General features: G+C 31.2%; 1 protein-coding gene across 1 annotated transcript in view; it reads right to left on the minus strand.

Moving 5' to 3' along the window:
* LOC139482561 (sodium- and chloride-dependent neutral and basic amino acid transporter B(0+)-like) overlaps window positions 1–16,014 on the minus strand; it is a 40,330-nt gene extending 24,316 nt beyond the window's left edge. Inside the window, exons 1-8 of the mRNA XM_071266473.1 lie at window positions 16,000–16,014; window positions 14,677–14,875; window positions 11,422–11,553; window positions 10,748–10,875; window positions 9,439–9,644; window positions 8,692–8,827; window positions 7,332–7,466; window positions 6,624–6,727 (exon numbers count right to left, since the gene is read on the minus strand). Of these exons, the coding sequence (XP_071122574.1) occupies window positions 6,624–6,727; window positions 7,332–7,466; window positions 8,692–8,827; window positions 9,439–9,644; window positions 10,748–10,875; window positions 11,422–11,553; window positions 14,677–14,875; window positions 16,000–16,014 (1,055 nt within the window). The remainder of the gene's footprint in view (window positions 1–6,623; window positions 6,728–7,331; window positions 7,467–8,691; window positions 8,828–9,438; window positions 9,645–10,747; window positions 10,876–11,421; window positions 11,554–14,676; window positions 14,876–15,999) is intronic.
* Between the last annotated feature and the right edge of the window lie 1,220 nt (window positions 16,015–17,234).

Below are 17,234 nucleotides of genomic sequence, written 5' to 3' on the forward strand. Positions count from 1 at the left end.
TGCATGTTATAGTTTTAAGCAATGTGTATGTCAGCATGTTATAGTTTTAAGCAATGTGTATGTCTGAATGTTACAGTAGCATTGTGTATGTCTGCATGTTATAGTTTTAAGCAATGTGTATGTCTGCATGGTATAGTTTTAAGCATTGTGTATGTCTGCATGTTATAGTTTTAAGCAATGTGTATGTCTGCATGTTATAGTTTTAAGCAATGTGTATGTCTGCATGTTATAGTTTTAAGCATTGTGTATGTCTGCATGTTATAGTTTTAAGCATTGTGTATGTCTGCATGTTATAGTTTTAAGCATTGTGTATGTCTGCATGTTATAGTTTTAAGCATTGTGTATGTCTGCATGTTATGGTTTTAAGCATTGTATATGTCTGCATGTTATAGTTTTAAGCATTGTGTATGTCTGCATGTTATAGTTTTAAGCATTGTGTATGTCTGCATGTTATAGTTTTTAGCATTGTGTGTCTGCATGTTATAGTTTTAAGCATTGTGTATGTCTGCATGTTATAGTTTTAAGCAATGTGTATGTCTGCATGTTATAGTTTAAAGCATTGTGTATGTCTGCATGTTATAGTTTTAAGCAATGTGTATGTCTGCATGTTATAGTTTAAAGCATTGTGTATGTCTGAATGTTATAGTTTTAAGCATTGTGTATGTCTGCATGTTATAGTTTTTAGCATTGTGTATGTCTGAATGTTATAGTTTTGTGTATGTCTGCATGTTATAGTTTTAAGCATTGTGTATGTCTGCATGTTATAGTTTTTAGCATTGTGTATGTCAGCATGTTATAGTTTTTAGCAATGTGTATGTCTGCATGTTATAGTTTAAAGCATTGTGTATGTCTGCATGTTATAGTTTTAAGCATTGTGTATGTCTGCATGTTATAGTTTAAAGCATTGTGTATGTCTGAATGTTATAGTTTTAAGCATTGTGTATGTCTGCATGTTATAGTTTTTAGCATTGTGTATGTCTGAATGTTATAGTTTTTAGCAATGTGTATGTCTGCATGGTATAGTTTTAAGCATTGTGTATGTCTGCATGTTATAGTTTTAAGCAATGTGTATGTCTGCATGTTATAGTTTTAAGCATTGTGTATGTCTGCATGTTATAGTTTTTAGCATTGTGTATGTCTGCATGTTATAGTTTTAAGCATTGTGTATGTCTGAATGTTATAGTTTTAAGCATTGTGTATGTCTGCATGTTATAGTTTTTAGCATTGTGTATGTCTGAATGTTATAGTTTTTAGCAATGTGTATGTCTGCATGTTATAGTTTTAAGCATTGTATATGTCTGCATGTTATAGTTTTAAGCAATGTGTATGTCTGCATGTTATAGTTTAAAGCATTGTGTATGTCTGAATGTTATAGTTTTTAGCAATGTGTATGTCTGCATGTTATAGTTTTAAGCATTGTATATGTCTGCATGTTATAGTTTTAAGCAATGTGTATGTCTGAATGTTACAGTAGCATTGTGTATGTCTGAATGTTATAGTTTTAAGCATTGTGTATGTCTGCATGTTATAGTTTTAAGCAATGTGTATGTCTGCATGTTATAGTTTTAAGCATTGTGTATGTCTGCATGTTATAGTTTTAAGCATTGTGTATGTGTGTATGTCTGCATGTTATAGTTTTAAGCATTGTGTATGTCTGCGTGTTATAGTTTTAAGCAATGTGTATGTCTGCATGTTATAGTTTTAAGCATTGTGTATGTCTGCATGTTATAGTTTTAAGCATTGTGTATGTGTGTATGTCTGCATGTTATAGTTTTAAGCATTGTGTATGTCTGCGTGTTATAGTTTTAAGCAATGTGTATGTCTGCATGTTATAGTTTTTAGCATTGTGTATGTCTGCATGTTATAGTTTTAAGCATTGTGTATGTCTGAATGTTATAGTTTTAAGCATTGTGTATGTCTGCATGTTATAGTTTTAAGCAATGTGTATGTCTGCATGTTATAGTTTTAAGCATTGTGTATGTCTGCATGTTATAGTTTTAAGCATTGTGTATGTGTGTATGTCTGCATGTTATAGTTTTAAGCATTGTGTATGTCTGCGTGTTATAGTTTTAAGCAATGTGTATGTCTGCATGTTATAGTTTTTAGCATTGTGTATGTCTGCATGTTATAGTTTTAAGCATTGTGTATGTCTGCATGTTATAGTTTTAAGCATTGTGTATGTCTGAATGTTATAGTTTTTAGCATTGTGTATGTCTGAATGTTATAGTTTTAAGCATTGTGTATGTCTGAATGTTATAGTTTTTAGCAATGTGTATGTCTGCATGTTATAGTTTTAAGCATTGTGTATGTCTGAATGTTATAGTTTTAAGCATTGTGTATGTCTGCATGTTATAGTTTTAAGCATTGTGTATGTCTGAATGTTATAGTTTTTAGCATTGTGTATGTCTGAATGTTATAGTTTTAAGCATTGTGTATGTCTGAATGTTATAGTTTTTAGCAATGTGTATGTCTGCATGTTATAGTTTTAAGCATTGTGTATGTCTGAATGTTATAGTTTTAAGCATTGTGTATGTCTGCATGTTATAGTTTTAAGCATTGTGTATGTCTGCATGTTATAGTTTTTAGCAATGTGTATGTCTGCATGTTATAGTTTTAAGCATTGTGTATGTCTGCATGTTATAGTTTTAAGCATTGTGTATGTCTGCATGTTATAGTTTTAAGCATTGTGTATGTCTGAATGTTACAGTAGCATTGTGTATGTCTGCATGTTATAGTTGTAAGCATTGTGTATGTCTGCATGTTATAGTTTTAAGCATTGTGTATGTCTGCATGTTATAGTTTTAAGCATTGTGTGTCTGCATGTTATAGTTTTAAGCAATGTGTATGTCTGCATGTTATAGTTTTAAGCATTGTGTATGTCTGCATGTTATAGTTTTAAGCATTGTGTATGTCTGCATGTTATAGTTTTAAGCATTGTGTATGTCTGCATGTTATAGTTTTAAGCATTGTGTATGTCTGCATGTTATAGTTTTAAGCATTGTGTATGTCTGCATGTTATAGTTTTAAGCATTGTGTATGTCTGCATGTTATAGTTTTAAGCAATGTGTATGTCTGCATGTTATAGTTTTAAGCATTGTGTATGTCTGCATGTTATAGTTTTAAGCATTGTGTATGTCTGCATGTTATAGTTTTAGGCATTGTGTATGTCTGAATGTTATAGTTTTTAGCATTGTGTATGTCTGCATGTTATAGTTTTAAGCATTGTGTATGTCTGCATGTTATAGTTTTAAGCATTGTGTATGTCTGCATGTTATAGTTTTAAGCAATGTGTATGTCTGAATGTTATAGTTTTAAGCATTGTGTATGTCTGCATGTTATAGTTTTAAGCAATGTGTATGTCTGCATGTTATAGTTTTAAGCATTGTGTATGTCTGCATGTTATAGTTTTAAGCATTGTGTATGTCTGCATGTTATAGTTTTAAGCATTGTGTATGTCTGCATGTTATAGTTTTAAGCATTGTGTATGTCTGCATGTTATAGTTTTAAGCATTGTGTATGTCTGCATGTTATAGTTTTAAGCATTGTGTATGTCTGCATGTTATAGTTTTTAGCATTGTGTATGTCTGCATGTTATAGTTTTTAGCATTGTGTATGTCTGCATGTTATAGTTTTAAGCATTGTGTATGTCTGCATGTTATAGTTTTAAGCATTGTGTATGTCTGCATGTTATAGTTTTAAGCAATGTGTATGTCTGCATGTTATAGTTTTTAGCATTGTGTATGTCTGCATGTTATAGTTTTTAGCAATGTGTATGTCTGCATGTTATAGTTTTAAGCATTGTGTATGTCTGCATGTTATAGTTTTAAGCATTGTGTATGTCTGCATGTTATAGTTTTTAGCATTGTGTGTCTGCATGTTATAGTTTTAAGCATTGTGTATGTCTGCATGTTATAGTTTTAAGCATTGTGTATGTCTGCATGTTATAGTTTTAAGCATTGTGTATGTCTGCATGTTATAGTTTTAAGCAATGTGTGTGTCTGCATGTTATAGTTTTAAGCAATGTGTATGTCTGCATGTTATAGTTTTGTGTATGTCTGCATGTTATAGTTTTAAGCATTGTGTATGTCTGCATGTTATAGTTTTTAGCATTGTGTATGTCTGCATGTTATAGTTTTAAGCAATGTGTATGTCTGCATGTTATAGTTTTGTGTATGTCTGCATGTTATAGTTTTAAGCATTGTGTATGTCTGCATGTTATAGTTTTTAGCATTGTGTATGTCTGAATGTTATAGTTTTAAGCAATGTGTATGTCTGCATGTTATAGTTTTAAGCATTGTGTATGTCTGCATGGTATAGTTTTAAGCAATGTGTATGTCTGCATGTTATAGTTTTAAGCATTGTGTATGTCTGCATGTTATAGTTTTGTGTATGTCTGCATGTTATAGTTTTTAGCATTGTGTATGTCTGCATGTTATAGTTTTAAGCATTGTTATGTCTGCATGTTATAGTTTTAAGCATTGTGTATGTCTGCATGTTATAGTTTTAAGCAATGTGTATGTCTGCATGTTATAGTTTTGTGTATGTCTGCATGTTATAGTTTTAAGCATTGTGTATGTCTGCATGTTATAGTTTTTAGCATTGTGTATGTCTGAATGTTATAGTTTTAAGCAATGTGTATGTCTGCATGTTATAGTTTTAAGCATTGTGTATGTCTGCATGGTATAGTTTTAAGCAATGTGTATGTCTGCATGTTATAGTTTTAAGCATTGTGTATGTCTGCATGTTATAGTTTTGTGTATGTCTGCATGTTATAGTTTTTAGCATTGTGTATGTCTGCATGTTATAGTTTTAAGCATTGTTATGTCTGCATGTTATAGTTTTAAGCATTGTGTATGTCTGCATGGTATAGTTTTAAGCAATGTGTATGTCTGCATGTTATAGTTTTTAGCAATGTGTATGTCTGCATGTTATAGTTTTGTGTATGTCTGCATGTTATAGTTTTTAGCATTGTGTATGTCTGTATGTTATAGTTTTGTGTATGTCTGCATGTTATAGTTTTAAGCAATGTGTATGTCTGCATGGTATAGTTTTAAGCAATGTGTATGTCTGCATGTTATAGTTTTAAGCATTGTGTATGTCTGCATGTTATAGTTTTGTGTATGTCTGCATGTTATAGTTTTGTGTATGTCTGCATGTTATAGTTTTAAGCATTGTGTATGTCTGAATGTTATAGTTTTAAGCATTGTGTATGTCTGCATGTTATAGTTTTAAGCAATGTGTATGTCTGCATGGTATAGTTTTAAGCAATGTGTATGTCTGCATGTTATAGTTTTAAGCATTGTGTATGTCTGCATGTTATAGTTTTAAGCATTGTGTATGTCTGAATGTTACAGTAGCATTGTGTATGTCTGCATGTTATAGTTTTAAGCATTGTGTATGTCTGCATGTTATAGTTTTAAGCATTGTGTATGTCTGCATGTTATAGTTTTAAGCATTGTGTATGTCTGCATGTTATAGTTTTAAGCATTGTGTATGTCTGCATGTTATAGTTTTAAGCAATGTGTATGTCTGCGTGTTATAGTTTTAAGCATTGTGTATGTCTGCATGTTATAGTTTTAAGCATTGTGTATGTCTGAATGTTATAGTTTTAAGCAATGTGTATGTCTGCATGTTATAGTTTAAAGCATTGTGTATGTCTGCATGTTATAGTTTTAAGCATTGTGTATGTCTGAATGTTATAGTTTTAAGCAATGTGTATGTCTGCATGTTATAGTTTAAAGCATTGTGTATGTCTGCATGTTATAGTTTTAAGCATTGTGTATGTCTGCATGTTATAGTTTTAAGCAATGTGTATGTCTGCATGTTATAGTTTAAAGCATTGTGTATGTCTGCATGTTATAGTTTTAAGCAATGTGTATGTCTGCATGTTATAGTTTTAAGCATTGTGTATGTCTGAATGTTATAGTTTTTAGCATTGTGTATGTCTGCATGTTATAGTTTTAAGCATTGTGTATGTCTGCATGTTATAGTTTTAAGCATTGTGTATGTCTGCATGTTATAGTTTTAAGCATTGTGTATGTCTGCATGTTATAGTTTTAAGCATTGTGTATGTCTGCATGTTATAGTTTTTAGCATTGTGTATGTCTGCATGTTATAGTTTTTAGCATTGTGTATGTCTGCATGTTATAGTTTTAAGCATTGTGTATGTCTGCATGTTATAGTTTTTAGCATTGTGTATGTCTGCATGTTATAGTTTTTAGCATTGTTATGTCTGCATGTTATAGTTTTAAGCATTGTGTATGTCTGAATGTTATAGTTTTTAGCAATGTGTATGTCTGCATGTTATAGTTTTAAGCATTGTGTATGTCTGCATGTTATAGTTTTAAGCATTGTGTATGTCTGCATGTTATAGTTTTAAGCAATGTGTATGTCAGCATGTTATAGTTTTAAGCATTGTGTATGAATTTCATTAGTTTGTAGCAATGTTTATGAGTTTCATTAAATTTGGATGCGGCAAGCTACAAAATTGGAAAAGGTAATAGTTAACTATAATAAAAATAATTACCAAAGAATGACTGACCATGTTACTTACATTTACATCTCATTATATTTGATCAAATAAATAAAGACTTTAATTTTCTGTCAAAGAAAACGAATCTTACCCATATACATTCTTACTAAATTTGTTGTAACTTCCAAACATTATAATTCCACCAAACGATACACTGAGAGAGAAAAACATCTGTCCTGCTGCAGCAACCCATACCTATAATAAATAAATGTATTTTAGAAAAAAATATCAACTGTGATGTTAATGCTGTGGAAGGCCCAAAAACATATTGTTCTTTGTACTAAAATGACATGCTTTATAGAGGAATTTGACATAGTTCTTCAGGGAGACATACCACCTTCTTTACAGTTTCCCCTCCAAAATATCATTGAAAAATCTCAAGCTGAAATGCTAATTGCCCCAGCATTGAAGTCAATTTCAATTTAAAAAGATTTACAAATTAATCTTAAGGAGGTACCAGATACCTTGACTAAAAAAATCCTTGGATATATAGCAGTTAGACAAACACTAATTCTGATCATTCAGGACCTAAGTCCGAATATTTCCTTAACATAATACAACATTATTAAAACATTTAGCTGATTTTTACTGAGTTATCTGCCTATTGTGTTAGGTACCAACTGAAAAGAGTTACAAATCAATATAGAACTTCTCAATTGTAGGTACCCATGGTATAAAAAAGACTATAATTAATTGACAAATCCAGGGAATTGAATTTAAAACAAAATTCAGTACAATTGTCTATGAGATAATGACCAAATTTCTGTCAGTATATCTTACAATCATGACTCATATATACCTTCAGATCTGCAAGTTTGGACCATTCAGGTATCAAAAAATATTTTACTCCATCAATAGCCCCATCTAGTGTAGCTCCTCGGATCAACAAAATCAACAAGATAACATATGGGAATGTGGCTGTGAAATATACTACCTGAAAAGGTAAAAAGTATTAAGTACAAGTCTGCCTAAAAATGTCATTCAAGGTTTGAAAGCCTCAAAATAATTTCATATGTTGTTGAAAATGCAAAGGTATATAAAAAGCTACCTATCATTTCTTTTTTAAGCCTAGGTCATAGGAAACAACCTCCTATATGAAATGCATTCAAATTGAATATATGTTAAATGAAATTGGTTGTCCTGTACAACTCTTGAAACTATTATCTCAAAATGTTACATTCAGTGGCAACCGTTGACAGTATTTCATGGTAATAACAGAATACATGCTGGTAATCAATCTGTGCTGATAAAGTAAAACCATGGAAGTATTATATTGACAGGAACTCCAACAAGGGAATTCAAACGTTTATAGTGCAATGCGCTAAATCGTTAAGTATCTGTTAATCAACTCAACATGTCTTATGGATGCATGGGTTCCCATCAATTTTTTGGAACCTTGTAAATGATCCTAATTATGGAACATACCAAAATAACTGGATGTGTACCGTCCATGTGAATGACATTTACCGACCATGTGAATGACAAATACAATTAATATTCTTTTGTCATTCTGTTAAATATGGACCGAATTTTTACATTGTTTCAGCTGTAGTCTTTATTCATGTAGCGATTCGCAAAAAGCCACAGGAGTTTCAGTGTTTATTTATATTGGTAGGTAGATAAGACCTTCGTTAACAGATCACGTGATAGTACCAGCTTCTGTAAACTTTACAGGCAACAGCGGTATCGCAGATACCCCACAAAAGAGTTATCATGTACTTGACAAACTTAGTCATAACCTTTTATTTTTCTAAAGAAATCTGTGGGATGCAAATGTGCTAATTTTTCGTTGGGGTTCGAATTCCTGTCAATGTAAAACCTAGTTTTTCTGGCAAAAATAAACAAATCTTGTTAGCTAAAATTAGGAATGAGCAAATAATTACTGCTGATTAAAATATCCATTCATTTCAAAACAAATGTATAAGTTTGTAAGGCAAATCATGGTTAAACAAACAAATATAAATAAGATCACACACACTTCCATTTCAAAGGTGCTCTATCAAATTATACAGTCTTACACACAAAATATAAATAAGATCACACACACTTCCAATTCAAAGGTGCTCTATCAAATTATACAGTCTTACACACAAAATATAAATGAATGTGCTCTATATTATTAAACATTGACTTACATACACATATATGATAAAACTTACTTTTCCTGATGACTTAATTCCCCTTACTAAACAGAGAACAACAACAATCCACGACAACAGTAGACAGAGTGCTAACTTCCATTGTGGATTTCCTGTGTCAGGATAGAAATCGTCAGCCTTGTTTATTACGGTTTTACTGAAAAAGAAATTCTTCTTAGAATAAAGGTCTTCCCTTTCGTGAATGTGACCTACCGAATTAGACTATTTACCGGATTTGTTATAACATGAGCAACAGGATGGATGTCACATGTGGAGGAGGATCTGCTAACCCTTCCAGAGCACCTGAGATGACCCCTAGTTTTTGGTGGGGTTTGTGTTGTTTATTCTTTAGTTTTCTATGTTGTGTCATGTGTACTATGGTTTGTCTGTTTGTCTTTTTCATTTTAAGCCATGGTGTTGTCAGTTTATTTTCAATTTATGAGTTTGACTGTCATCTGGTATCTTTTGTCCCTCTATTTCAAACTAGTTCTATCAAAACCTTTTTTTATTGGGGGGGGGGGGGGGCTGTTTTATTAATAGCTAAACTGTTGTAGTTGTACAAAAGACAACTTTTACTTTTAAACAATTTAAAAAAGTTCTTTATATTACAAAAATAAAATTTCATGACCCTAGACATATCAATTTTTTAACCTGTGTAAGAAAAACTTTTTTTTTTTAAAGCAGATTTGAACTGGTAGAGCTCAGTTACTGTTACTGTTAAATTTATAAAATTGAACTTCCTTTATGACCTTGAATACTATGACCTACTCAAAATACAGCTGTGCTACAGGTACTGGCACATCTCCTTGGTATGTGACATTAGTACAGTTAAATCCCTGGTCAGACAATATAGAATCTGTTGCGTTCAAAAAACATCTACACGCTTTGTTATCGGTTAATAATTGTGTAATGTTCATAGAGCAATAGTCTAATTTCTGTGTCGACTGCTCTACACATTCTAATGGTAACCATTCCTGCAACACAAAAATCGTTGGGTTAATTACAGCTACCCCGGTATTTATTTTTGAAAGAATGGTTATATAGTAAGACAATTGTGATAATGACGGTTGATTAGTTTTTAACATCCAGTGGCAAATATTACTAAATATCCTCAGGTAAATAGGGAAATTTCAAATACCAGCTTGTTTCTAATATTTCCACACTTGCCCTTGGCAGAACACTAAAACTATGAACAATTAAGTTTTAAACCCTGTGTAAGTTTATCGTTTATAACTTTACATGTTTTATGGCAGAGCCTCTTATAGCTGACTATACAGTATTTTTCTCATTTTTTAAGACTGTAGCTACAGGATAACCTATAATTGATTATATATGTCCACATTATGTTCATTTATATGGTGGATATTTTTGTCTCATTGGCAATCATACTTAAAAAAAATAAAAGTGCACGTCCAAAGCTTTTACTGTGAAGACTTTATTAAATAAAGTTTAATTATTACTTGAAAATGTACATAAATCAGACCATCCATTTTCTCATATTGATTGTTTTACTTTTATCATTTCGGGACCTTTTCCAGATAACTATGCAGTATAGGAACCCTTGTTGAACTATCGCTATTAATTTCTGTTTCATTTGGTATTGTGGAGAGTTCTTATTTTACCATGTTTACATTGTGAGAAATAAATTGATAATAAGGCCAAAATATAAAATATGTGTTTCACCTCCCCCCAAACCCAGGTAAAAAAAAAATCAAAATTATTTTTATTCCAGAAAATAATTTGTTTCCAATTTTGAAAAGGACTTGAAAGCAAAAGGATTGATAATCTAAATAAATACTCAAATTGAACACAAACAACTGATAAGTGGCCTCAACTGGACAAGTCAAACCATTCGTGTAACCATGCTATGACTTCCAGTTAAAAAAAATTAGCCTGCCTTCCTGATCTGTTTACAAAGGGTAGACCTGGGAAGAGGAAACAAACATTCTTTTAAATATGGCCTAATACATATCTTATTTTTAAATAAAAATAATGAGTCAAATTTTGAACAATAATGGTTCCATAGAGTTTATATTGTCCATCTTGAAATTGTTCCAAACCCTTAGACCATACTTACATCTTCACAAACAGTCCATGGTAGAGTTTTCTGCATGGAGGAGAAAAAGTAGATCAGTGTATAGACCATGATCACATTATAGTAGATTGCAACTACTAAGGATATTAGAGCCATAGATATACCAATACCTGCAATGTTATACATTTGTTTGTTATTTATATTTAATATGAAATAGATTATTTTATAACATGAAGAAATTGAACATATTTTGTATTAACTCATCATTTACAAGACATTAAACCTGTATAACAACTATAGTTATCTCACATTTAGAAATGAAAATTTTAAATGTATTTCAGATACTTCAATATTACATGTACCAGCAAACGTTTCTCGTCAGGTGTGGAAAAATAATGCAAGTGTTATATCAATAGGCAAAATAAGATCAAAATGAAAAAAATAATTCTAGGTTGCCAAATTCCACATTGAATTGGTTTTTGTAGGTGGATTAAAACCCTATTTTCATTTCTTACATACATCACATACTGTAAACATACTTGTTTAGGAGCATACTTGATTTACAGTTCAAGCCCATATTGCAATTTTTAAATCTCACTTGGTTTAATTAAATAAAACCAAAGTTAAAATATTTCAAAGATTGAAACACTAACTTTAAATTAAACAAATAATAAAAAACCATTAGTGATTTTTCTCCAAACTCTTTTTATAATTACCTTTAGCACTGGGGTTCATTTTCCAAACCCCTGTTGGTCCTAAACCAGAGAACTGACCCATAACTAACTCCATGAAGTACATGGGCTTTCCTATCAGAAACTGTAGGACTAAATAAGCAATCAGGAAGGTAGCTGAAATTAAGAAAAAAATGTGAATAAAATTCTCAAAAATTAAGATATTATATGATTGTTTGTTGGTTTATTGGACTGAAAATTTGTATGCAAGTAACCCATCTTGCTGCCACAGTTGTGGACCGATCAGATATTGAAAAGATTGTCATCTGCAACAGTCAAAGAAGTTGGAAGATTTTTTCATTGACTGATTGAGTTCTTCCACAAAAATCTTTTTACTAATAAAACAATAAAACAATTTACAATATAGTTTTATCTATGATATGAAATCCAAAACTAGAATTTGTCTCTGTTTATATTTGTGTCACATTCTCATCATCAATCTTTGGTGTCATGTGATGATGGTAAATTATACATTAATATGTGAATGGCATACAATACCAAGATAAACAGGAGATGCTGATACTTTATAATGATTCCATGCATTATGCATTTTTGCCTATAGAAAAAACATAAATACTCAATAAATAAAAAATTTAGAGTATAAATCTCTGTTTTTCTAGCAAGAATCTGGCAGCTAATGATGCTTTTATCATTTAGCATGTTTAGTTTCCTTACAGACTAACAGTAAATCGTTTCTTCTATAAATTTTGGCTTTGTGAAAGGGTTAAAAAGAGGTATGTCAGACAAATTAAATTTGTAATTTACTAATTCAGTTTAAGTCAGACTTTTGGTTAAAATAACTTGATTCTGTCTATGCATGTATCTATTACAAGCTAGAAATTTAATGAAACACCTGCAGTGTGAATGTGTTAACCATAATTTACATATACATGTATCTAGTCTACATGTTCTTACTGTTTTCTTGTCAAATCATTTAATATTATGCGAAAAATCAGACAAAAATTAATCTTTACATTGGTATATATGACATGTTTGAATTCAACCAGTTTTCACATTGGTAACACATGTACTTGAAAGACATGTCATTAAAGTTGTCTACATTTTAATTTACAATTTAACATTTTCAAAGATTTCTTTCAGTGAGTCATAACTATACAATGTAAAAATATACACCCAGTTATGGTTATGATGCAGTAAAGATCGATCAAATTTTAAATATTTGGGTAAAACATGATTGTCTTTTAAAAATAAAATTCTAATATGACGTGCTTCTTTAGCTTTGTAAAGAAACCATACTTTATTATCCAATAAAATTAGATTACACATGCGTATATGCGTCTTGTATTATTTTAATTTTAGTTTCTTGTGTACAATTTGGAAATTAGTATGGCGTTCATTATCACTGGACTAGTATATATTTGTTTAGGGGCCAGCTGAAGGACGCCTCCGGGTGCGGGAATTTCTCGCTACATTGAAGACCTGTTGGTGACCCTCTGCTGTTGTTTTTTATTTGGTCGGGTTGTTGTCTCTTTGACACATTCACCATTTCCATTCTCAATTTTATTGACTACGGCAGAAAAATAAATTTCGTCAAATTGGTATGCATTTAATGTATTTCCTTAAATTAAAGCACTTTCAAACACTAAAATGATACACATTTTGTTACTAATACTTTTACAATAACAACAATGCGTTACAATTCGTAATTGTCATAGTTGACCTAGATACCACAACGTTCATGTTGGCTGTTCTAACTTCAAAACCCCTCCCTCTGAAAAATACGTTTCATCTCTCCTGTTAAAAAGGCATATCATTGTATATAATAATTTCATTGAAACATATGTTCCGACGATAAAATATAAAATAAAGTATAGGTTATTATTACTGTTGCACTGAAATGACAAAATTGTTTCATATTTCTGATAAAATGGATCGACCCTAGCAGGGAATCGAACCCCATTCTCCTATAAAAAGAAATAGGCGTAATTACCAATATACCACCAAGGTTTCCAATCCATTTTACAAATGCCACAAGATTGTCACCCAGTATTAATTTTAATCATCATGTTATACAGCATTTGAAACCGTCAGATGCACAAAGGGCACCAACTTTACAAGGTGTAGCCACAGCAAGTATAAATGGAGATCTGTCAAACTGAAAGGGCCCCTCCTGCCAAGTCTCGAATGTCAGCAAAACTTTATCAAGGAATCCTCTATCAGATATGAACATATTTACCAATGCTACAATATTAACCGGCGGAATATTTACGATTAATTTAGTAAATAAAGACCTACCCGATTCTCCTTGTGCGTCCACCGCCATTGACAACTGACTTGAAAATGAGCGTGTCAGAAATTGACCTCAAAGGAAAAGACTGTTGTAATATAACTTTTCTGTTATATTGTGACACAAATACATTTGTAGTGTTTAAGTTAATAAATTAATTTGTTAATTTCTGTTTCAATTTTGAATTTTAGAAATTAACAACTTTGCGAAATTAAACTGGTTTGAACTAGTTGGATAAAAATCGACAGGAAGGTTGATGGAAGAGCCTACACAAATACTGTGCACCTATACACAGCGAACATAGAAATTACCGTAATTGTCCTAATCAGAATCGAAATAATTGATGCCAGCTATACTTTATTGTAGTTTTAACATGGTTAGGCACTATATTCGTGTTATTTTAGCCCTCGCTATCGCTCTTGCAAAAATAATCACGAATATAATGCCTACCCATGTTAAAACTACAATAAAGTATAGCTGGCATCAATTATTTCTTAAACACCATAAAAACCAATCAACTTTTAGTCAAACAAAACCTGTTATACCAGTTATTGCCAGTACATTTATTCTTTAAAATATTCAACTTCTTTAATTTAACCTTACATGTATATGAGATACATGTTATTAACTATTACTGTATTCATTTATTTCCCCCATACATTTCAGCTGTTAAAATGATTGTAATTATTAGGTAAGAGTAGATTCTTCAAATTGACAATGACAATTTACCTTGATTGACCTTCAGTCAACTGTGGTAACTTCTTTGTAAAAAAGAACATTGGGGTCATGCGATATCTTAACATCTAGATCATTGATTATCAATTAGTGTTTTAAAATAAGCGCTCAGATATATTTCACTTAACTATATTTACTATGTGAATTTAAATCATCCATCAATGTGTCAATGGTATAGTTCTTTTTATCATTTAATTAAAGTAAGCTTTAACATGTTTAACTGCTATAAACATAAATAACAGTAATCATGGTAATACCTCCTCCATTTTCATAGGCCAGGTAAGGGAAACGCCATACGTTTCCTAATCCAACAGAAAGTCCAATAAAAGATAGAATAAACTCCCATTTGGAGCCCCATTGTCCTCTATCTTCAGTATCTTCGTCAACATTAACATCAACATCTCCATTCCTTTCGTTTAAGCCATTATTTATATTGTAGCTATCTTTTGTGTCTAACTGCAATTAAAAAAGTAGAAAATAGGCTTTAATAAATAAATCAGATTCTTCTAGTCTTGATTAAATTGAGAAAAGTTAAACAGCTTGTTAAATAGCAAGATGCTAAAATAAATGAGCATATCATCTATAAAAAATGCTAAGTGCTTCCTCCTACACGTGCATTAAGTTAAACGTTTAACAAGTCCTAGAAAAACAAACTTCTTCTTCTCTAAGTAAATTCCTCCGCAACGGAGCACCCGTGTCACACGGTATAAAAAAAAATCCCTTATTTTTATTTATTGCTGTTTAAAAACATGTAGCAGACTAGATTAGAATATATACAATCCTTAAAAGATTATTGTTGTCCTAAAACCGTTTATTAATGTAAAAAAAACACTAAAATAAAAATATTTACACCTACTATTTTATGTACATTAAGCATATAATAATGTTATTTAAAATATCTTAAAACGCACAGATTAAAAAGGGGTGAAATAGATTTACTGTTAAAAGGTAAAAGGGCATAGTTTATTTATTCATTTATTTCTTGACATAAAAAATAAAAGGATTATTAAAAATATAGATTGTTATTTAATGGTCTGGGATTTATAATTACTATGTACACCACTAAAATTAAAATTAACTGTTATGTTACTGTACAGATCATGCAGAATTTATATCAGTATATTTCTATTTTACCAGTTGTTCTACGGTTAAAATAGAGGTTGATCATATGGAATCATGGAACTTTTATAAAATCTAAAATATTTGATCTGAAACATTACTAATTTAGGCTTTTTTTAAAATCTAAAATATTGAATATTCCTTTTTGTGTTACTTTGTCCATTTACGTTTACTCTTAAGCTTCCTTTTAAGATATATGTCTGATAATTAACTAACTTAATTTTTTTTTTGGGGGGTAAAAATTAATAGTTATTTAGACATTGCACCCGGGGTCTTTTGCCTCAGACTGCTTTGATACTGCTATCCTTTTGTGTAATAATGTTCTTCCACAATGGAGGTCATAGCATAGTTTTCTGCAAACATGTTGTATAACTGGTTAAAAACTTGACAATATCACAATGCACAAGTTGTTTTACCTGCCTTCTAATACAATTATACATACTATAAATGTTTATGCCTACCCCAACACTTGCCATTTGTTTTGCTCATATTGACAATGACATTATGATTTCTTTAATGAGAGATTCTAATGTTCTAACCACTTACACCAGAACTTGTTTGGAAAATTACTTCTTCTGTGGTGACAAAAATGTGTTTTGTTTTTTCAAAGAACAGACCAACTTTGTAAAACAATATCATATAGATAGAAGATTTAACACTAAAATAAATTGTCTTACTAATATCAAGGGGTTTCATTGATTTTCCTATTAAGGATTTCATTTCCACTTTTCAATGCTTGGCAAAATTATCCAATCCTAGACCATATCACTTCATGCAGTCCTCAGATTCCCTCAGATCAGGGACTAAACTATACTTAAGAAAGTCCATGCTCAGACGCAGACTCGATGGTGCAGACTCTGAATCCCTATAAAATGATATACCGAAGGCCTTTTCTGCTATAAGAGATTATCATACTGTATAACGGAAGCAGGACAAGTCGCCCCACTGGCAAGTCGCCCCACACCTAGTCGCCCCACTTTTTCACCAACTCGCCCCACTTAAAAAAAAAAACGCCCCAACCTGGATCACCAACTCGCCCCACATGTGAAATTGGTTAAATCATGTTTAATATTACTCCTGCCAACTCGCCCCACTTAATGGAAAACGGTAATATTTAGATATAAAATTAAAATATAAAAACTCGCCCCACTTAAAAATAATTTTCGTATTATTGAAGAATATCTGTATTTTTTTAAGATTAGTTATTTGCATAACAATTGAAAAGAAACCTGTTAATTGTATCATAATGCAATATATCATAATACTTAACGGATTTCAATTAACAGCAATTTGTTATCATAGCAATTACCAGATTGATTACTTTTGTCTCTGAATTTAGAATAATTCAACACTAACGAGCAATCAGAGAAAGGCAAATGTTTCTTTCAAGTAAATATCAAAGAGAATGCCTATTCATTCATTTACCATAAGCGTGTGTCGTGTTCTTACTGCTATATTAAATCAAAGCGTGAAAGCGCTGTAAAGGCAGTTAATTACAGGTTGTGTGTATTTCTAGTCCAGTTATATCATTATCTTCCATAGAACAGAGGTGGTTTGTAGAATTTAAGATTTAGAGTTCTTTTGAACCTAGTTCACCTATATCTATAGTCTACTGTTTACCAGTCAGGGGACTTACTTAAATAAGTGATTTTCTAAATCACTGATTTAAGTAACATTATTTCCATAAAGGTTGGAA

This window comes from Mytilus edulis, chromosome 7, assembly GCF_963676685.1.
Source record: "Mytilus edulis chromosome 7, xbMytEdul2.2, whole genome shotgun sequence".
NCBI classification, from domain to species: Eukaryota; Metazoa; Mollusca; class Bivalvia; order Mytilida; family Mytilidae; genus Mytilus; species Mytilus edulis.